Raw genomic sequence first — 23,837 nt, 5'->3', positions numbered from 1 at the left:
GGATGTAATGTTTCATCATCATTCTTTATCAAACACTGTTTCTATGGTCCCATGTACCACTTTTCCAGACCATGTTTTCAGATTTGACATTACTGTATACTCACGGGCCACTTTATTAGGTACACCTCTCTAGTACTGGGTAGGACTATCTAGTACTGGGTAGGACTATCTAGCACTGGGTAGGACTATCTAGTACTGGGTAGGACTATCTAGTACTGGGTAGGACTATCTAGTACTGGGTAGGACTATCTAGTACTGGGTAGGACTATCTAGTACTAGGTAGGACCCTTTTTGCCTCCACAAAAGCCTGAATTATTCACGGGGTTGTACGTTAAGAGATGCCCTTCTGCACAACACTGTTTTAAACAGCTGTTATTTGAGCGTTTGAGGCCTTTCTGTTAGCTTGAATGAGTCTGGACATTCTCCTCTGACCTCTCTCATTAACAAGGTGCTTTTGACCACATAACCGCATGTGTTTTATTAATTGCACCATTCTCTGTAAACTCTAGAGATTGTCGTGCTTAAAAAATCCCAGGAAGGCAGCTGTTTCTGAGATGCTCTAGAATCCCCATGTGTGACATCAGCAATCATACCACGGTCAAAGTCGCTTAGATTACTCATCTTGCCCGTTCTAATGTTAGGTTGAACAACAAGGAAAGCTATCTACATACTCCATCTATATACTCCATATAATGAGTTGCAGGCAGCCACATGATTCGCTGTTCGAAGGAGCTATTAACAGGCAGGTGTACCTGATAAAGTGGATGTTGAGTGTAGGTATGTAATTGCATTTCCAAAACTGCCAACTCTTGTGGTGGTCAAAGGAATGGCAGGTGACGAGCACCCCTTCTGAGAGGTGGTCGTGGGCCTCGTTTGAGAGGTGTGGTGGGAATGTGGTAGAGGACAAGGCCACGGACCAAGCACCCCTTCTGAGAGGTCGTGGGCCTCGTTTGAGAGGTGTGGGGGAATGTGGTAGAGGACAAGGCCACGGACCAAGCACCCCTTCTGAGAGGTGTTGGGAAACGTGGTAGAGGACAAGGCCACGGACCAAGCACCCCTTCTGAGAGGTGTTGGGGAACGTGGTAGAGGACAAGGCCACGGACCAAGCACCCCTTCTGAGAGGTGTTGGGGAACGTGGTAAACCCCCCCCCAAAAAAAAAACATTCTACATCACATTGTAATCCATAATTCTCTTTCCAAAATTCCAAAATTTTAGAGGGTGATGGAGCTGGAAACTGAAAACCATCACAAATTCCTCTTTTTGGATGAGGCAGGCTTCAACCTGACATCACGGCAGGCCAGTGTCAGGCCTGGATGTGGATGAGAACCTGTGGCCAAATCTACCAGACAGGGTTGATGGAAATATAGAAGTACAGTAATCAACCTTTGTTTTGCTTTTTACAGTAAGCCAGGTCAGGAACACTGCAGTGATGTTTTACAGTTAGCCAGGTGAGGAACACTGCAGTGATGTTTTACAGTAAGCCAGGTCAGGAACACTGCAGTGATGTTTTACAGTAAGACAGGTGAGGAACACTGCAGTGATGTTTTACAGTAAGCCAGGTGAGGAACACTGCAGTGATGTTTTACAGTAAGCCAGGTGAGGAACACTGCAGTGATGTTTTACAGTAAGCCAGGTGAGGAACACTGCAGTGATGTTTTACAGTAAGCCAGGTGAGGAACACTGCAGTGATGTTTTACAGTAAGTGTCATGTTTTGTCTTAGATTGTCTTGTCATTATGCTTTCCCTTCTGTTCGTTTCCCCCTGCTGGTCTTATTAGGTTCGTTCCCTTTTTCTATCCCTCTCTCTCCCCCTCCCTCTCTCTCCTCTCTCTATCGTTCCGTTCCTGCTCCCAGCTGTTCCTATTCCCCTAATCATCATTTAGTCTTCCCACACCTGTTCCTTATCTTTTCCCCTGATTAGAGTCCCTATTTCTTCCCTTGTTTTCCGTTCCTGTCCTGTCGGATCCTTGTCTATTGTTCACCGTGCTGTGTCTATGTATTGCCCTGTCGTGTCGTGTTTCCCTCAGATGCTGCGTGGTGAGCAGGTGTCTGAGTCTGCTACGTTCAAGTGCCTTCCCGAGGCAACCTGCAGTTCTTGATCAAGTCTCCAGTCTGTTCTCGTCATTACGAGTAGTATTATGCCTTTTGTTTGTAAAGTAACTTTACTGGATTAAAAACTCTGTTTTCGCCAAGTCGCTTTTGGGTCCTCATTCACCTGCATAACAGAAGGATCCGACCAAGGAATGGACCCAGCGACTACAGATGCTCGTAACACTGCCGTCGAGATCCAAGGAGCCATGCTCGGCAGACACGAGCAGGAATTGTCTGCTGCTCGCCATGCCGTGGAGAACCTGGCCGCTCAGGTTTCCGACCTCTCTGGACAGTTCCAGAGTCTTCGTCTCGTGCCACCTGTTACTTCCTGGCCTGCCAAGCCTCCGGAACCTAGGGTTAATAACCCACCTTGCTACTCCGGGCAGCCCACGGAGTGCCGCTCCTTTCTCACCCAGTGTGATATTGTGTTCTCTCTCCAACCCAACACATACTCTAGCGAGAGAGCTCGGGTTGCTTACGTCATTTCACTCCTTACTGGCCGGGCTCGAGAGTGGGGCACAGCTATCTGGGAGGCAAGGGCTGATTGTTCTAACAATTACCAGAACTTTAAAGAGGAGATGATTCGGGTTTTTGACCGTTCAGTTTTTGGTAGGGAGGCTTCTAGGGCCCTGGCTTCCCTATGCCAAGGTGATCGATCCATAACGGATTACTCTATAGAGTTTCGCACTCTTGCTGCCTCTAGTGACTGGAACGAGCCGGCGCTGCTCGCTCGTTTTCTGGAGGGACTCCACGCAGTGGTCAAAGATGAGATTCTCTCTCGGGAGGTTCCTTCCAGTGTGGACTCTTTGATTGCTCTCGCCATCCGCATAGAACGACGGGTAGATCTTCGTCACCAAGCTCGTGGAAGAGAGCTCGCGTCAACGGTGTTTCCCTGCTCCGCATCGCAACCATCTCCCTCCTCTGGCTCAGAGACTGAGCCCATGCAGCTGGGAGGTATTCGCATCTCGACCAAGGAGAGGGAACGGAGGATCACCAACCGCCTGTGCCTCTATTGCGGATTTGATGGACATTTTGTCAATTCATGTCCAGTAAAAGGCCAGAGCTCATCAGTAAGCGGAGGGCTACTGGTGAGCGCTACTACTCAGGTCTCTTCATCTAGATCCTGTACTACTATGTCGGTCCATCTACGCTGGACCGGTTCGGGTGCTACATGCAGTGCCTTGATTGACTCTGGGGCTGAAGGTTGTTTCATGGACGAAGCATGGGCTCGGAAACATGACATTCCTTTCAGACAGTTAGACAAGCCTACGCCCATGTTTGCCTTAGATGGTAGTCATCTTCCCAGTATCAGATTTGAGACACTACCTTTAACTCTCACAGTATCTGGTAACCACAGTGAGACTATTTCTTTTTTGATTTTTCGTTCACCTTTTACACCTGTTGTTTTGGGTCATCCCTGGCTAGTATGTCATAATCCTTCTATTAATTGGTCTAGTAATTCTATCCTATCCTGGAACGTTTCTTGTCATGTGAAGTGTTTAATGTCTGCCATCCCTCCCATTTCTTCTGTCCCCACTTCTCAGGAGGAACCTGGCGATTTGACAGGAGTGCCGGAGGAATATCATGATCTGCGCACGGTCTTCAGTCGGTCCCGAGCCAACTCCCTTCCTCCTCACCGGTCGTATGATTGTAGTATTGATCTCCTTCCGGGGACCACTCCTCCTCGGGGTAGACTATACTCTCTGTCGGCTCCCGAACGTAAGGCTCTCGAGGATTATTTATCTGTGTCTCTTGACGCCGGTACCATAGTGCCTTCTTCCTCTCCGGCCGGGGCGGGGTTCTTTTTTGTTAAGAAGAAGGACGGTACTCTGCGCCCCTGCGTGATTATCGAGGGCTGAATGACATAACGGTTAAGAATCGTTATCCGCTTCCCCTTATGTCATCAGCCTTCGAGATTCTGCAGGGAGCCAGGTGCTTTACTAAGTTGGACCTTCGTAACGCTTACCATCTCGTGCGCATCAGAGAGGGGGACGAGTGGAAAACGGCGTTTAACACTCCGTTAGGGCATTTTGAGTACCGGGTTCTGCCGTTTGGTCTCGCCAATGTGCCAGCTGTTTTTCAGGCATTAGTTAATGATGTTCTGAGAGACATGCTGAACATCTTTGTTTTTGTCTATCTTGACGATATCCTGATTTTTTCACCGTCACTCGAGATTCATGTTCAGCACGTTCGACGTGTTCTACAGCGCCTTTAGAGAATTGTCTCTACGTAAAGGCTGAGAAGTGCTCTTTTCATGTCTCCTCCGTTACTTTTCTCGGTTCCGTTATTTCCGCTGAAGGCATTCAGATGGATTCCGCTAAGGTCCAAGCTGTCAGTGATTGGCCCGTTCCAAGGTCACGTGTCGAGTTGCAGCGCTTTTTAGGTTTCGCTAATTTCTATCGGCGTTTAATTCGTAATTTCGGTCAAGTTGCTGCCCCTCTCACAGCTCTTACTTCTGTCAAGACGTGTTTTAAGTGGTCCGGTTCCGCCCAGGGAGCTTTTGATCTTCTAAAAGAACGTTTTACGTCCGCTCCTATCCTCGTTACTCCTGACGTCACTAGACAATTCATTGTCGAGGTTGACGCTTCAGAGGTAGGCGTGGGAGCCATTCTATCCCAGCGCTTCCAGTCTGACGATAAGGTTCATCCTTGCGCTTATTTTTCTCATCGCCTGTCGCCATCTGAGCGCAACTATGATGTGGGTAACCGTGAACTGCTCGCCATCCGCTTAGCCCTAGGCGAATGGCGACAGTGGTTGGAGGGGGCGACCGTTCCTTTTGTCGTTTGGACAGACCATAAGAACCTTGAGTACATCCGTTCTGCCAAACGACTTAATGCCCGTCAAGCTCGTTGGGCGTTGTTTTTCGCTCGTTTCGAGTTTGTGATTTCTTACCATCCGGGTAGCAAAAACACCAAGCCTGATGCCTTATCCCGTCTGTTTAGTTCTTCTGTGGCTTCTACTGATCCCGAGGGGATTCTTCCTTATGGGCGTGTTGTCGGGTTGACAGTCTGGGGAATTGAAAGACAGGTTAAGCAAGCACTCACGCACACTGCGTCGCCGCGCGCTTGTCCTAGTAACCTCCTTTTCGTTCCTGTTTCCACTCGTCTGGCTGTTCTTCAGTGGGCTCACTCTGCCAAGTTAGCTGGTCATCCCGGTGTTCGAGGCACTCTTGCGTCTATTCGCCAGCGCTTTTGGTGGCCGACTCAGGAGCGTGACACGCGCCGTTTCGTGGCTGCTTGTTCGGACTGCGCGCAGACTAAGTCGGGTAACTCTCCTCCTGCCGGTCGTCTCAGACCGCTCCCCATTCCTTCTCGACCATGGTCTCACATCGCCCTAGACTTCATTACCGGTCTGCCTTTGTCTGCGGGGAAGACTGTGATTCTTACGGTTGTCGATAGGTTCTCTAAGGCGGCACATTTCATTCCCCTCGCTAAACTTCCTTCCGCTAAGGAGACGGCACAAATCATCATCGAAAATGTGTTCAGAATTCATGGCCTCCCGTTAGACGCCGTTTCAGACAGAGGCCCGCAATTCACGTCACAGTTTTGGAGGGAGTTCTGTCGTTTGATTGGTGCGTCCGTCCGTCTCTCTTCCGGGTTTCATCCCCAGTCTAACGGTCAAGCAGAGAGGGCCAATCAGACGATTGGTCGCATACTACGCAGCCTTTCTTTCAGAAACCCTGCGTCTTGGGCAGAACAGCTCCCTGGGCAGAATACGCTCACAACTCGCTTCCTTCGTCTGCTACCGGGTTATCTCCGTTTCAGAGTAGTCTGGGTTACCAGCCTCCTCTGTTCTCATCCCAGCTTGCCGAGTCCAGCGTTCCCTCCGCTCAAGCGTTTGTCCAACGTTGTGAGCGCACCTGGAGGAGGGTGAGGTCTGCACTTTGCCGTTACAGGGCACAGACTGTGAGAGCCGCCAATAAACGCAGGATTAAGAGTCCAAGGTATTGTTGCGGCCAGAGAGTGTGGCTTTCCACTCGCAACCTTCCTCTTACGACAGCTTCTCGTAAGTTGACTCCGCGGTTCATTGGTCCGTTCCGTGTCTCCCAGGTCGTCAATCCTGTCGCTGTGCGACTGCTTCTTCCGCGACATCTTCGTCGCGTCCATCCTGTCTTCCATGTCTCCTGTGTCAAGCCCTTTCTTCGCACCCCCGTTCGTCTTCCCTCCCCCTCCCGTCCTTGTCGAGAGCGCACCTATTTACAAGGTACGTAGGATCATGGACATGCGTTCTCGGGGACGGGGTCACCAATACTTAGTGGATTGGGAGGGTTACGGTCCTGAGGAGAGGAGTTGGGTTCCGTCTCGGGACGTGCTGGACCGTTCACTTATTGATGATTTCCTCCGTTGCCGCCAGGATTCCTCCTCGAGTGCGCCAGGAGGCGCTCGGTGAGTGGGGGGTACTGTCATGTTTTGTCTTAGATTGTCTTGTCATTATGCTTTCCCTTCTGTTCGTTTCCCCCTGCTGGTCTTATTAGGTTCGTTCCCTTTTTCTATCCCTCTCTCTCCCCCTCCCTCTCTCTCCTCTCTCTATCGTTCCGTTCCTGCTCCCAGCTGTTCCTATTCCCCTAATCATCATTTAGTCTTCCCACACCTGTTCCTTATCTTTTCCCCTGATTAGAGTCCCTATTTCTTCCCTTGTTTTCCGTTCCTGTCCTGTCGGATCCTTGTCTATTGTTCACCGTGCTGTGTCTATGTATTGCCCTGTCGTGTCGTGTTTCCCTCAGATGCTGCGTGGTGAGCAGGTGTCTGAGTCTGCTACGTTCAAGTGCCTTCCCGAGGCAACCTGCAGTTCTTGATCAAGTCTCCAGTCTGTTCTCGTCATTACGAGTAGTATTATGCCTTTTGTTTGTAAAGTAACTTTACTGGATTAAAAACTCTGTTTTCGCCAAGTCGCTTTTGGGTCCTCATTCACCTGCATAACAGTAAGCCAGGTGAGGAACACTGCTGTGATGTTTTACAGTAAGCCAGGTGACGAACACTGCAGTGATGTTTTACAGTAAGCCAGGTGAGGAACACTGCAGTGATGTTTTACAGTAAGCCAGGTCAGGAACACTGCAGTGATGTTTTACAGTAAGTCAGGTGAGGAACACTGCAGTGATGTTTTACAGTAAGCCAGGTGAGGAACACTGCAGTGATGTTTTACAGTAAGCCAGGTCAGGAACACTGCAGTGATGTTTTACAGTAAGCCAGGTGAGGAACACTGCAGTGATGTTTTACAGTAAGCCAGGTGAGGAACACTGCAGTGATGTTTTACAGTAAGCCAGGTGAGGAACACTGCAGTGATGTTTTACAGTAAGCCAGGTGAGGAACACAGCAGTGATGTTTTACAATAAGCCAGGTCAGGAACACTGCAGTGATGTTTTACAGTAAGCCAGGTGAGGAACACTGCAGTGATGTTTTACAGTAAGCCAGGTGAGGAACACTGCAGTGATGTTTTACAGTAAGCCAGGTCAGGAACACTGCAGTGATGTTTTACAGTAAGCCAGGTGAGGAACACTGCAGTGATGTTTTACAGTAAGCCAGGTGAGGAACACTGCAGTGATGTTTTACAGTAAGCCAGGTGAGGAACACTGCAGTGATGTTTTACAGTAAGCCAGGTGAGGAACACTGCAGTGATGTTTTACAGTAAGCCAGGTCAGGAACACTGCAGTGATGTTTTACAGTAAGCCAGCTGAGGAACACTGCAGTGATGTTTTACAGTAAGCCAGGTCAGGAACACTGCAGTGATGTTTTACAGTAAGCCAGGTGAGGAACACTGCAGTGATGTTTTACAGTAAGCCAGGTGAGGAACACTGCAGTGATGTTTTACAGTAAGCCAGGTGAGGAACACTGCAGTGATGTTTTACAGTAAGCCAGGTGAGGAACACTGCAGTGATGTTTTACAGTAAGCCAGGTGAGGAACACTGCAGTGATGTTTTACAGTAAGCCAGGTGAGGAACACTGCAGTGATGTTTTACAGTAAGCCAGGTGAGGAACACTGCAGTGATGTTTTACAGTAAGCCAGGTGAGGAACACTGCAGTGATGTTTTACAGTAAGCCAGGTGAGGAACACTGCAGTGATGTTTTACAGTAAGCCAGGTGAGGAACACTGCAGTGATGTTTTACAGTAAGCCAGGTGAGGAACACTGCAGTGATGTTTTACAGTAAGCCAGCTGAGGAACACTGCAGTGATGTTTTACAGTAAGCCAGGTCAGGAACACTGCAGTGATGTTTTACAGTAAGCCAGATGAGGAACACTGCAGTGATGTTTTACAGTAAGCCAGCTGAGGAACACTGCAGTGATGTTTTACAGTAAGCCAGGTCAGGAACACTGCAGTGATGTTTTACAGTAAGCCAGGTGAGGAACACTGCAGTGATGTTTTACAGTAAGCCAGGTCAGGAACACTGCAGTGATGTTTTACAGTAAGCCAGCTGAGGAACACTGCAGTGATGTTTTCACATATTTTGTACGGGACTCTGTCTGTCTGCTTTACTCTGGAACAACTACACAGTGAAACTAAATATCGGTATCTTGTGTGTGGGTGCTCTAAATGAATGTTCCTATGGCATTTCATAATAAATTTGTTATTTGAACCAATGATTCTGCAAGTGCAAGGTTTCTTTAAAGATATGAATGCACGATGCAATGTTTTGAACACTGGACACCACTCCTATCTACTACCCAGAGCACCACTCCTATCTACTACCCAGAGCACCACTCCTATCTACTACCCAGAACACCACTCCTATCTACTACCCAGAACACCACTCCTATCTACTACCCAGAACACCACTCCTATCCACTACCCAGAACACCACTCCTATCTACTACCCAGAGCACCACTCCTATCCACTACCCAGAACACCACTCCTATCCACTACCCAGAGCACCACTCCTATCCACTACCCAGAACACCACTCCTATCCACTACCCAGAGCACCACTCCTATCCACTACCCAGAGCACCACTCCTATCCACTACCCAGAGCACCACTCCTATCCACTACCCAGAACACCACTCCTATCTACTACCCAGAACACCACTCCTATCCACTACCTAGAGCACCACTCCTATCCACTACCCAGAGCACCACTCCTATCCACTACCCAGAACACCACTCCTATCCACTACCCAGAGCACCACTCCTATCCACTACCCAGAACACCACTCCTATCTACTACCCAGAACACCACTCCTATCCACTACCCAGAACACCACTCCTATCCACTACCCAGAACACCACTCCTATCTACTACCCAGAACACCACTCCTATCCACTACCCAGAGCACCACTCCTATCCACTACCCAGAGCACCACTCCTATCCACTACCCAGAACACCACTCCTATCCACTACCCAGAGCACCACTCCTATCTACTACCCAGAGCACCACTCCTATCCACTACCCAGAGCACCACTCCTATCCACTACCCAGAGCACCACTCCTATCCACTACCCAGAGCACCACTCCTATCCACTACCCAGAACACCACTCCTATCCACTACCCAGAGCACCACTCCTATCTACTACCCAGAGCACCACTCCTATCCACTACCCAGAGCACCACTCCTATCTACTACCCAGAGCACCACTCCTATCCACTACCCAGAACACCACTCCTATCCACTACCCAGAGCACCACTCCTATCTACTACCCAGAGCACCTGCTCTAAGATCTGTGAGGACAATCCTTCCGATGGAGTCAGGTAACCTGAGATCCAAGACAATATTCAAGTTCCCAGGACGTCAGGATTATCTTCCAAACCCACCACTAGGGGCAACGGCGAGAGCTATTACCATCAACTAGGGTTTTGTTTTGTTAGGCCTTTGTGGATATGGATGGCCATGTCTCTCTGCTTTACCCTGATACATTCATCTAATAGAGACGGGACTCTGTCTCTCTGCCTTACTCTGATACATTCATCTAATAGAGACGGGACTCTGTCTCTCTCTGCCTTACTCTGATACATTCATCTAATAGAGACGGGACTCTGTCTCTCTGTTTACTCTGATACATTCAGACACAGTTGTTGTCAATAGAACATCAGCCTGTTTGGGTGGTTAGGGTGCAACACAAAGCCACACAGGTTGTGGGTAGATTGGACGACACACGGAGGCCATGGGCGACACACGGAGGCCGTGGACGACACACGGAGGCCGTGGACGACACACGGAGGCCGTGGACCACACACGGAGGCCGTGGACGACACACGGAGGCCGTGGACGACACACAGAGGCCGTGGACGACACACAGAGGCCGTGGACGACACACGGAGGCCGTGACCATTCTGTCTGCTTGTCACTAAACGATGGGAGGAAGTTTATTCGCCTTGTGGGCAGTAGACTGCCAGTGTAGATAGATGAGAGTCAAGTCCAGCTCAGGCTAACAGATAAAAACACAGAATGAACAGATACACCCCCCCCCACACACACACACACACACAGAGACACAGATACACACATGAGCAGAGAGACACCCCCCCCTCCGCCCCCACACACACACACACACATACACAGAGAGACACAGATACACACATGAGCAGAGAGACACCCCCTCCGCCCCCACACACACACACACACATACACAGAGAGACACAGATACACACATGAGCAGAGAGACACCCCCTCCGCCCCCGTACCTCTGCAGATGGGCCGGTCGTCGCTCCAGCCTACGTAGCTGTCTGTGACTCTCAGGCAGCTGATGCTCTTAGAGCCCTGCAGCTCGTAACCCTCATCACAGGAGAAGTGCACCGTGGTTCCCCGCCTGTAGGGGGAGGTAGAGAGACAGAGGTTTATACACATAGAGATGGATGTGTTCTAACTCTGGTCTTGGGAAGGAAAACTCCCGTCCTGAAGGGTTGTCTGTATGTGCAGGTTTGTGGCGGACGGATCGTACCCATTTGTCTGTGTTAGACGCAGTGACAAACCCGGAGAAACGTCACTGATACAGAGACACACATCCCAAATGGCCCCCTATTCCCTATATAGTACACTACTTCAGACCAGAGTCCTACTCCCGATATAGTACACTACTGTTGACCAGAGCCATATTCCCTATATAGTGGCGCTGCTATAGACCAGAGCCCTATTCCCTATATAGTGGTACTACTATAGACCAGAGCCATATTCCCTATATAGTGGCGCTGCTATAGACCAGAGCCCTATTCCCTATATAGTGGTACTACTATAGACCAGAGCCCTATTCCCTATATAGTGGTACTACTATAGACCAGAGCCCTATTCCCTATATAGAACACTACTGTTGACCAGAGCCCTATTCCCTATATAGTGGTACTACTATAGACCAGAGCACTATTCCCTATATAGAACACTACTGTTGACCAGAGCCCTATTCCCTATATAATGGTACTAATATAGACCAGAGCCCTATTCCCTATATAGAACACTACTGTTGACCAGAGCCCTATTCCCTATATAGTGGTACTACTATAGACCAGAGCCCTATTCCCTATATAGTACACTACTATAGACCAGAGCCCTATTCCCTATATAGAACACTACTGTTGACCAGAGCCCTATTCCCTATATAGTGGTACTACTATAGACCAGAGCCCTATTCCCTATATAGAACACTACTGTTGACCAGAGCCCTATTCCCTATATAGAACACTACTGTTGACCAGAGCCCTATTCCCTATATAGTACACTACTATAGACCAGAGCCCTACTCCCTATATAGTGGTACTATTATAGACCAGAGCCCTATTCCCTATATAGTGGTACTACTATAGACCAGAGCCCTATTCCCTATATAGTGGTACTACTATAGACCAGAGCCCTATTCCCTATATAGTGGTACTACTATAGACCAGAGCCCTATTCCCTATATAGTGGTACTACCATAGACCAGAGCCCTATTCCCTATATAGTGGTACTACTATAGACCAGAGCCCTATTCCCTATATAGTGGTACTACTATAGACCAGAGCCCTATTCCCTATATAGTGGTACTACTATAGACCAGAGCCCTATTCCCTATATAGTGGTACTACCATAGACCAGAGCCCTATTCCCTATATAGTGGTACTACTATAGACCAGAGCCCTATTCCCTATATAGTGGTACTACTATAGACCAGAGCCCTATTCCCTATATAGTGGTACTACCATAGACCAGAGCCCTATTCCCTATATAGTGGTACTACCATAGACCAGAGCCCTATTCCCTACATAGTGGTACTACCATAGACCAGAGCCCTATTCCCTATATAGTGGTACTACTATAGACCAGAGCCCTATTCCCTACATAGTGGTACTACTATAGACCAGAGCCCTATTCCCTATATAGTGGTACTACTATAGACCAGAGCCCTATTCCCTATATAGTGGTACTACTATAGACCAGAGCCCTATTCCCTATATAGTGGCACTACTATAGACCAGAGCCCTATTCTCTATATAGTGGTACTACTATAGACCAGAGCCCTATTCCCTATATAGTGGTACTACTATAGACCAGAGCCCTATTCCCTATATAGTACACTACTATAGACCAGAGCCCTATTCCCTATATAGTGGTACTACTATAGACCAGAGCCCTATTCCCTATATAGTGGTACTACTATAGACCAGAGCCCTATTCCCTATATAGTACACTACTATAGACCAGAGCCCTATTCCCTATATAGTGGTACTACTATAGACCAGAGCCCTATTCCCTATATAGTGGTACTACTATAGACCAGAGCCCTATTCCCTATATAGTGGTACTACTATAGACCAGAGCCCTATTCCCTATATAGTGGTACTACTATAGACCAGAGCCCTATTCCCTATATAGTGGTACTACTATAGACCAGAGCCCTATTCCCTATATAGTGGTACTACTATAGACCAGAGCCCTATTCCCTATATAGTACACTACTATAGACCAGAGCCCTATTCCCTATATAGTGGTACTACTATAGACCAGAGCCCTATTCCCTATATAGTGGTACTACTATAGACCAGAGCCCTATTCCCTATATAGTACACTACTATAGACCAGAGCCCTATTCCCTATATAGTGGTACTACTATAGACCAGAGCCCTATTCCCTATATAGTGGTACTACTATAGACCAGAGCCCTATTCCCTATATAGTGGTACTACCATAGACCAGAACCCTATTCCCTCTATAGTGGTACTACCATAGACCAGAGCCCTATTCCCTATATAGTGGTACTACTATAGACCAGAGCCCTATTCCCTATATAGTGGTACTACTATAGACCAGAGCCCTATTCCCTATATAGTGGTACTACCATAGACCAGAGCCCTATTCCCTATATAGTGGTACTACCATAGACCAGAGCCCTATTCCCTACATAGTGGTACTACCATAGACCAGAGCCCTATTCCCTATATAGTGGTACTACTATAGACCAGAGCCCTATTCCCTACATAGTGGTACTACTATAGACCAGAGCCCTATTCCCTATATAGTGGTACTACTATAGACCAGAGCCCTATTCCCTATATAGTGGTACTACTATAGACCAGAGCCCTATTCCCTATATAGTGGTACTACTATAGACCAGAGCCCTATTCTCTATATAGTGGTACTACTATAGACCAGAGCCCTATTCCCTATATAGTGGTACTACTATAGACCAGAGCCCTATTCCCTATATAGTGGTACTACTATAGACCAGAGCCCTATTCCCTATATAGTGGTACTACTATAGACCAGAGCCCTATTCCCTATATAGTGGTACTACTATAGACCAGAGCCCTATTCCCTATATAGTACACTACTATAGACCAGAGCCCTATTCCCTATATAGTGGTACTACTATAGACCAGAGCCCTATTCCCTATATAGTGGTACTACTATAGACCAGAGCCCTATTCCCTATATAGTACACTACTATAGACCAGAGCCCTATTCCCTATATAGTGGTACTACCATAGACCAGAGCCCTATTCCCTATATAGTGGTACTACTATAGACCAGAGCCCTATTCCCTATATAGTGGTACTACTATAGACCAGAGCCCTATTCCCTATATAGTGGTACTACTATAGACCAGAGCCCTATTCCCTATATAGTGGTACTACTATAGACCAGAGCCCTATTCCCTATATAGTGGTACTACTATAGACCAGAGCCCTATTCCCTATATAGTACACTACTATAGACCAGAGCCCTATTCCCTATATAGTGGTACTACTATAGACCAGAGCCCTATTCCCTATATAGTGGTACTACTATAGACCAGAGCCCTATTCCCTATATAGTGGTACTACTATAGACCAGAGCCCTATTCCCTATATAGTGGTACTACTATAGACCAGAGCCCTATTCCCTATATAGTACACTACTATAGACCAGAGCCCTATTCCCTATATAGTGGTACTACTATAGACCAGAGCCCTATTCCCTATATAGTGGTACTACTATAGACCAGAGCCCTATTCCCTATATAGTACACTACTATAGACCAGAGCCCTATTCCTATATAGTGGTACTACCATAGACCAGAGCCCTATTCCCTATATAGTGGTACTACTATAGACCAGAGCCCTATTCCCTATATAGTGGTACTACTATAGACCAGAGCCCTATTCCCTATATAGTGGTACTACTATAGACCAGAGCCCTATTCCCTATATAGTGGTACTACTATAGACCAGAGCCCTATTCCCTATATAGTGGTACTACTATAGACCAGAGCCCTATTCCCTATATAGTACACTACTATAGACCAGAGCCCTATTCCCTATATAGTGGTACTACTATAGACCAGAGCCCTATTCCCTATATAGTGGTACTACTATAGACCAGAGCCCTATTCCTATTCTCAATACATCTTCATGTACAGTACTCTCCCCTCAGTCTCAGTCTCTCCTCTGTTCATGTACAGTACTCTCCCCTCAGTCTCAGTCTCTCCTCTCTTCATGTACAGTACTCTCCCCTCAGTCTCAGTCTCTCCTCTGTTCATGTACAGTACTCTCCCCTCAGTCTCAGTCTCTCCTCTGTTCATGTACAGTACTCTCCCCTCAGTCTCAGTCTCTCCTCTCTTCATGTACAGTACTCTCCCCTCAGTCTCTCCTCTCTTCATGTACAGTACTCTCCCCTCAGTCTCAGTCTCTCCTCTGTTCATGTACAGTACTCTCCCCTCTCCCCTCAGTCTCTCCTCTCTTCATGTACAGTACTCTCCCCTCAGTCTCTCCTCTGTTCATGTACAGTACTCTCCCCTCAGTCTCTCCTCTCTTCATGTACAGTACTCTCCCCTCAGTCTCTCCTCTGTTCATGTACAGTACTCTCCCCTCAGTCTCTCCTCTGTTCATGTACAGTACTCTCCCCTCAGTCTCTGTCTCTCCTCTCTTCATGTACAGTACTCTCCCCTCAGTCTCTCCTCTGTTCATGTACAGTACTCTCCCCTCAGTCTCAGTCTCTCCTCTGTTCATGTACAGTACTCTCCCCTCAGTCTCTCCTCTCTTCATGTACAGTACTCTCCCCTCAGTCTCTCCTCTGTTCATGTACAGTACTCTCCCCTCAGTCTCTCCTCTGTTCATGTACAGTACTCTCCCCTCAGTCTCTGTCTCTCCTCTCTTCATGTACAGTACTCTCCCCTCAGTCTCTCCTCTCTTCATGTACAGTACTCTCCCCTCTGTCTCTGTCTCTCCTCTCTTCATGTACAGTACTCTCCCCTCAGTCTCTCCTCTGTACATGTACAGTACTCTCCCCTCAGTCTCTCCTCTGTTCATGTACAGTACTCTCCCCTCAGTCTCTGTCTCTCCTCTCTTCATGTACAGTACTCTCCCCTCTGTCTCTGTCTCTCCTCTCTTCATGTACAGTACTCTCCCCTCAGTCTCTCCTCTGTACATGTACAGTACTCTCCCCTCAGTCTCTGTCTCTCCTCTCTTCATGTACAGTACTCTCCCCTCTGTCTCTGTCTCTCCTCTCTTCATGTACAGTACTCTCCCCTCAGTCTCTGTCTCTCCTCTCTTCATGTACAGTACTCTCCCCTCAGTCTCTCCTCTGTTCATGTACAGTACTCTCCCCTCAGTCTCAGTCTCTCCTCTGTTCATGTACAGTACTCTCCCCTCAGTCTCTCCTCTCTTCATGTACAGTACTCTCCCCTCTGTCTCTGTCTCTCCTCTCTTCATGTACAGTACTCTCCCCTCAGTCTCTCCTCTGTTCATGTACAGTACTCTCCCCTCAGTCTCTCCTCTGTTCATGTACAGTACTCTCCCCTCAGTCTCTCCTCTCTTCATGTACAGTACTCTCCCCTCAGTCTCTGTCTCTCCTCTCTTCATGTACAGTACTCTCCCCTCTGTCTCTGTCTCTCCTCTCTTCATGTACAGTACTCTCCCCTCAGTCTCAGTCTCTCCTCTCTTCATGTACAGTACTCTCCCCTCAGTCTCTCCTCTGTTCATGTACAGTACTCTCCCCTCAGTCTCTGTCTCTCCTCTCTTCATGTACAGTACTCTCCCCTCAGTCTCAGTCTCTCCTCTCTTCATGTACAGTACTCTCCCCTCTGTCTCTGTCTCTCCTCTCTTCATGTACAGTACTCTCCCCTCAGTCTCAGTCTCTCCTCTGTTCATGTACAGTACTCCCCCCTCAGTCTCTCCTCTGTTCATGTACAGTACTCTCCCCTCAGTCTCTGTCTCTCCTCTCTTCATGTACAGTACTCTCCCCTCAGTCTCTCCTCTGTACATGAACAGTACTCTCCCCTCAGTCTCTCCTCTGTTCATGTACAGTACTCTCCCCTCAGTCTCTCCTCTGTTCATGTACAGTACTCTCCCCTCAGTCTCTCCTCTGTACATGTACAGTACTCTCCCCTCAGTCTCTGTCTCTCCTCTCTTCATGTACAGTACTCTCCCCTCAGTCTCTCCTCTCTTCATGTACAGTACTCTCCCCTCAGTCTCTCCTCTCTTCATGTACAGTACTCTCCCCTCAGTCTCTCCTCTCTTCATGTACAGTACTCTCCCCTCAGTCTCTCCTCTCTTCATGTACAGTACTCTCCCCTCAGTCTCTCCTCTGTTCATGTACAGTACTCTCCCCTCAGTCTCTCCTCTCTTCATGTACAGTACTCTCCCCTCAGTCTCTCCTCTGTTCATGTACAGTACTCTCCCCTCAGTCTCTCCTCTGTTCATGTACAGTACTCTCCCCTCTGTCTCTCCTCTCTTCATGTACAGTACTCTCCCCTCAGTCTCTCCTCTGTTCATGTACAGTACTCTCCCCTCAGTCTTTTTAAAAACATTTATTTATTTTTTAACCTTTATTTTACTAGGCAAGTCAGTTAAGAACAAATTATTATTTTCAATGACGGCCTAGGAACAGTGGGTTAATGCCTGTTCAGGGGCAGAACGACAGATTTGTACCTTGTCAGCTCGGGGATTTGAACTTGCAACCTTTCGGTTACTAGTCCAACGCTCTAACCACTAGGCTACCCTGCCTCCTCTACACTCTAACCACTAGGCTACCTGCCACCTCTACACTCTAACCACTAGGCTACCTGCCTCCTCTACACTCTAACCACTAGGCTACCCTGCCGCCCTCTACACTCTAACCACTAGGCAACCCTGCCGCCCCTCCACTCTAACCACTAGGCTACCCTGCTGCCCTCTACACTCTAACCACTAGGCTACCCTGCCACCTCTACACTCTAACCACTAGGCTACCCTGCCTCCTCTACACTCTAACCACTAGGCTACCCTGCCGCCTCTACACTCTAACCACTAGGCTACCTGCCTCCTCTACACTCTAACCACTAGGCTACCCTGCCGCCCTCTACACTCTAACCACTAGGCTACCCTGCCGCCTCTACACTCTAACCACTAGGCTACCCTGCCTCCTCTACACTCTAACCACTAGGCTACCTGCCTCCTCTACACTCTAACCACTAGGCTACCTGCCTCCTCTACACTCTAACCACTAGGCTACCTGCCTCCTCTACACTCTAACCACTAGGCTACCCTGCCGCCCCATCCCTCTGTCTCTCCTTTACCTGAAGTCTGATCCTTTTCTTCTCCCTCGGTCAGGGATCCCCGGGTCTGGACACATGTTATGTCCCTGGGCCACACCCATCTGAGACACTGAGAGGGGAGCATGAGAGAGAGGGATGAGAGGGAGGGATGAGAGAGAGGGGTGAGAGAGCGTGGTGAGAGAGAGGGGTGAAAGGGAGGGTTGAGAGAGAGGGATGAGAGAGGGATAAGAGAGGGATGAGAGAGAGGGATGAGAGAGAGGGACGAGAGGGAGGGATGAGAGAGGGATGAGAGAGAGGGATGAGAGAGAGGGATGATATAGGGAAGAGAGGGATGAGAGCGAGGGATGAGAGGGAGGGATGAGAGGGAGGGATGAGAGAGAGGGATGAGAGGGAGAGATGAGAGAGGGAAGAGAGGGATGAGAGGGAGGGATGAGTGAGAGGGATGAGAGAGAGGGATGAGAGAGAGGGATGATATAGGGAAGAGAGGGATGAGAGCGAGGGATGAGAGGGAGGGATGAGAGAGAGGGATGAGAGGGAGAGATGAGAGAGGGAAGAGAGGGATGAGAGGGAGGGATGAGTGAGAGGGATGAGAGAGAGGGATGAGAGAGAGGGATGAGTGGGAGAAAGAGAGGGCCGACAGAAGAAATAGAGAGAGAGTTAGATATTCACCGATTTTTACAGCGAAAATCCAGGTAAATTACCTTTACGAAGCATTTAAACTAAACCTAATTATTATGTGTTTTTTACACTGATAACAACACACATTGTTACATTGCCCAGACTACATCCACGAGCAGAGAAGGGTAAACGTGATTGGCATGCAAATACAGTGGATTTCTCAATTCAACACGATCAAACAGGGTGGTGCAGCTACCTATAGCCAGGCTCAATACCTGCTCTGACATCGACTCTGTCAACATATTCATGACATACCATTGGAAATACACATGTCTGCAGTATGTGTCACTTGGCATAGTTGTAGCCATAATATTCATTATATCTTTGTGAAGGTTAGGGATTGAGTCGCTTTGGATAAAAGCGTCTGCTAAATGGCATATATTATTATTATTATTATTATTATATTCCTCTGTTGACCATCATCAACATTATAATCTACTTAAATAATAATATAATAATAATAATATAATAATAATAATATAATAATATAATAATAATAATATAATAATATAATAATATAATAATATAATAATATAATAATAATAATATAATAATATAATAATATAATAATATAATAATATAATAATATAATAATATAATAATAATATAATAATATAATAATATAATAATATAATAATATAATAATATAATAATATAATAATATCTAATATATGAAAGGATCATGCTAAAACATGTCAACAGACTGAGACAGGAAGGGGAAGTGACACAGGGTCAGTGAGCCAGCCAACCCTGCAGGCCCTTTGACAGACAGGGCGGGGTCGAAGGTCCGACAGGCGGGGCCAAATCCAAAGAGACACCGGCTGATTGGCCGAGACTCTGGAGCATGGCAGGGGGGCTCATGCATATTGATGAGGGGGGGAAAGGGCAGGATCGTCTCAAGGGAACGGAGGTCATAACCAGGGCAGTGGGATGGAGAGAGAAAGAGTTGGAGGAGAAGTTAAAGAAGGAGAGAAGAATTCAAATGAAAATGAGGAAAATTATTAACATCGAATAAAGAGCAGGAGGTGATGGAGGTGGAGGAGATAGGTATGAGGTGATGGAGGTAGAGGAGATGGATATGAGGTGATGGAGGTAGAGGACTAGAGGAGATGAGTATGTGGTGATGGAGGTGGAGGAGATGGATATGTGGTGAAGTAGGTAGAGGAGATGGGTATGAGGTGATGGAGGTAGAGGATATGGATATGTTGTGATGGAAGTAGAGAAGATGGTTATGTGGTGATGGAGGTAGAGGACTAGAGGAGATGGGTATGAGGTGATGGAGGTAGAGGAGATGGGTATGAGGTGATGGGAGGTAGAGAATATGGGTATGTTGTGATGGAGGTAGAGGTGATGGTTATGTGGTGATGGAGGTAGAGGACTAGAGGAGATAGGTATGAGGTGATGGAGGTAGATGAGACGGTATGTGGTGATGTAGGTAGAGGAGATGGGTATGTGGTGATGGAGGTGGAGGAGATAGGTATGTGGTGATGGAGGTAGAGGACTAGAGGAGATGGGTATGTGGTGATGGAGGTGGAGGAGATAGGTATGTGGTGATGGAGGTAGAGGAGATGGGTATGAGGTGATGGAGGAAGAGGACTAGAGGAGATGGGTATGTGGTGATGTAGGTAGAGGAGATGGGTATGTGGTGATGGAGGTGGAGGAAATAGGTATGTGGTGATGGAGGTAGAGGAGATGGGTATGAGTTCATGGAGGTGGAGGAGATGGGTATGTGGTGATGGAGGTAGAGGAGATGGGTATGAGTTCATGGAGGTGGAGGAAATAGGTATGTGTTGATGGAGGTAGAGGACTAGAGGAAATGGGTATGAGGTGATAGAGGTAGAGGGGATGGTATGAGGTGATGGAGGTAGAGGAGATGGGTATGTGGTGATGGAGGGAGAGGAGATGGGTAGTGGTGATGGAGGTGGAGGAGATAGGTATGTGGTGATGGAGGGAGAGGAGATGGGTAGTGGTGATGGAGGTGGAGGAGATAGGTATGTGGTGATTGAGGTAGAGGACTAGAGGAGATGGGTATGTGCTGATGGAGGTGGAGGAGATAGGTATGTGGTGATGGAGGTAGAGGACTAGAGGAGATGGGTATGAGGTGATGGAGGTGGAGGAGATAGGTATGTGGTGATGGGGGTAGTGGACAAGAGGAGATGGGTATGTGGTGATGGAGGTAGAGGACTAGATGAGATGGGTATGTGGTGATGGAGGTAAAGGAGATGGGTATGAGGTGATGGAGGTAGAGGACGAGAGGAGATAGGAATGAGGTGATGGAGGTAGAGGAGATGGGTATGAGGTGATGGAGGTAGAGGAGATGGGTATGTGATGATGGAGGTAAAGGACTAGAGGAGATGGGAATGAGGTGATGGAGGTAGAGGAGATTGGTATGTGGTGATGGAGGTGGAGGAGATATGTATGTGGTGATGGAGGAAGAGGACTAGAGGAGATGGGTCGGTGGTGATGGAGGTAGAGGAGATGGGTATGTGATGATGGAGGTAGAGGACTAGAGGAGATGGGTATGAGGTGATGGAGTTAGAGGAGATGGGTATGTGGTAATGGAGGTAGAGGAGATGGGTATGTGGTGATGGAGGTAGAGGAGATGGGTATGTGGTGATGGAGGTGGAGGAGATAGGTATGTGGTGATGGAGGTAGAGGACTAGAGGAGATGGGTATGTGGTCATGGAGGTGGAGGAGATAGGTATGTGGTGATGGAGGTAGAGGAGATGGGTATGAGGTGATGTAGGTAGAGGAGATGGGTATGTGGTGATGGAGGTAGAGGAAATGGGTATGAGGTGATGGAGGGAGAGGAGATGGGTAGTGGTGATGGAGGTAGAGGACTAGAGGAGATGAGTATGTGGTGATGGAGGTAGAGGAGATGGGTATGTGGTGAAGGAGGTAGAGGAGATGGGTATGTGGTGTTGGAGGTAGAGGAGATGGGTATGTGATGATGGAAGTAGAGGACTAGAGGAGATGGGAATGAGGTGATGGAGGTAGAGGAGATTGGTATGTGGTGATGGAGGTGGAGGAGATATGTATGTGGTGATGGAGGAAGAGGACTAAAGGAGATGGGTCGTTGGTGATGGAGGTAGAGGAGATGGGTATGAGGTGATGGAGGTAGAGGAGATGGGTATGTGGTGATGGAGGTAGAGGACGAGAGGAGATGGGAATGAGGTGATGGAGGTAGAGGAGATGGGTATGTGGTGATGGAGGTAGAGGAGATGGGTATGTCGTGATGGAGGTGGAGGAGATAGGTATGTGGTGATGGAGGTAGAGGACTAGAGGAGATGGGTATGTGGTGATGGAGGTGGAGGAGATAGGTATGTGGTGATGGAGGTAGAGGAGATGGGTATGAGGTGATGTAGGTAGAGGAGATGGGTATGTGGTGATGGAGGTAGAGGAGATGGGTATGAGTTCATGGAGGTGGAGGAAATAGGTATGTGGTGATGGAGGTAGAGGACTAGAGGAAATGGGTATGAGGTGATAGAGGTAGAGGGGATGGTATGAGGTGATGGAGGTAGAGGAGATGGGTATGTGGTGATGGAGGGAGAGGAGATGGGTAGTGGTGATGGAGGTGGAGGAGATAGGTATGTGGTGATGGAGGGAGAGGAGATGGGTAGTGGTGATGGAGGTGGAGGAGATAGGTATGTGGTGATTGAGGTAGAGGACTAGAGGAGATGGGTATGTGCTGATGGAGGTGGAGGAGATAGGTATGTGGTGATGGAGGTAGAGGACTAGAGGAGATGGGTATGAGGTGATGGAGGTGGAGGAGATAGGTATGTGGTGATGGGGGTAGTGGACAAGAGGAGATGGGTATGTGGTGATGGAGGTAGAGGACTAGATGAGATGGGTATGTGGTGATGGAGGTAAAGGAGATGGGTATGAGGTGATGGAGGTAGAGGACGAGAGGAGATGGGAATGAGGTGATGGAGGTAGAGGAGATGGGTATGAGGTGATGGAGGTAGAGGAGATGGGTATGTGATGATGGAGGTAAAGGACTAGAGGAGATGGGAATGAGGTGATGGAGGTAGAGGAGATGGGTATGTCGTGATGGAGGTGGAGGAGATAGGTATGTGGTGATGGAGGTAGAGGACTAGAGGAGATGGGTATGTGGTGATGGAGGTGGAGGAGATAGGTATGTGGTGATGGAGGTAGAGGAGATGGGTATGAGGTGATGTAGGTAGAGGAGATGGGTATGTGGTGATGGAGGTAGAGGAGATGGGTATGTCGTGATGGAGGTGGAGGAGATAGGTATGTGGTGATGGAGGTAGAGGACTAGAGGAGATGGGTATGTGGTGATGGAGGTGGAGGAGATAGGTATGTGGTGATGGAGGTAGAGGAGATGGGTATGAGGTGATGTAGGTAGAGGAGATGGGTATGTGGTGATGGAGGTAGAGGAGATGGGTATGAGTTCATGGAGGTGGAGGAAATAGGTATGTGGTGATGGAGGTAGAGGACTAGAGGAAATGGGTATGAGGTGATAGAGGTAGAGGGGATGGTATGAGGTGATGGAGGTAGAGGAGATGGGTATGTGGTGATGGAGGGAGAGGAGATGGGTAGTGGTGATGGAGGTGGAGGAGATAGGTATGTGGTGATGGAGGGAGAGGAGATGGGTAGTGGTGATGGAGGTGGAGGAGATAGGTATGTGGTGATTGAGGTAGAGGACTAGAGGAGATGGGTATGTGCTGATGGAGGTGGAGGAGATAGGTATGTGGTGATGGAGGTAGAGGACTAGAGGAGATGGGTATGAGGTGATGGAGGTGGAGGAGATAGGTATGTGGTGATGGGGGTAGTGGACAAGAGGAGATGGGTATGTGGTGATGGAGGTAGAGGACTAGATGAGATGGGTATGTGGTGATGGAGGTAAAGGAGATGGGTATGAGGTGATGGAGGTAGAGGACGAGAGGAGATGGGAATGAGGTGATGGAGGTAGAGGAGATGGGTATGTGGTGATGGAGGTAGAGGAAATGGGTATGAGGTGATGGAGGGAGAGGAGATGGGTAGTGGTGATGGAGGTGGAGGAGATGGGTATGTGGTGATGGAGGTAGAGGAGATGGGTATGTGGTGATGGAGGTGGAGGAGATAGGTATGTGGTGATGGAGGTAGAGGACTAGAGGAGATGGGTATGTGGTGATGGAGGTAGAGGAGATG

At 48.2% G+C, this 23,837-nt stretch overlaps 1 protein-coding gene across 1 annotated transcript in view; it reads right to left on the bottom strand.

Annotated features, from left to right (window-relative positions):
* The window catches only part of LOC124012291 (CUB and sushi domain-containing protein 2-like), a 463,539-nt gene extending 443,988 nt beyond the window's left edge, over nucleotides 1-19,551 (bottom strand). Inside the window, exons 1-3 of the mRNA XM_046325753.1 lie at nucleotides 19,413-19,551; nucleotides 18,030-18,117; nucleotides 10,711-10,835 (exon numbers count right to left, since the gene is read on the bottom strand). Of these exons, the coding sequence (XP_046181709.1) occupies nucleotides 10,711-10,835; nucleotides 18,030-18,117; nucleotides 19,413-19,551 (352 nt within the window). The remainder of the gene's footprint in view (nucleotides 1-10,710; nucleotides 10,836-18,029; nucleotides 18,118-19,412) is intronic.
* Nucleotides 19,552-23,837: the final 4,286 nt, after the last annotated feature.

The sequence above is a fragment of the Oncorhynchus gorbuscha genome, linkage group LG24 (assembly GCF_021184085.1).
Source record: "Oncorhynchus gorbuscha isolate QuinsamMale2020 ecotype Even-year linkage group LG24, OgorEven_v1.0, whole genome shotgun sequence".
NCBI classification, from domain to species: Eukaryota; Metazoa; Chordata; class Actinopteri; order Salmoniformes; family Salmonidae; genus Oncorhynchus; species Oncorhynchus gorbuscha.
Note: the sequence above shows the minus strand (reverse complement) of the source record. Positions and strands in the feature narration are given on the sequence as shown.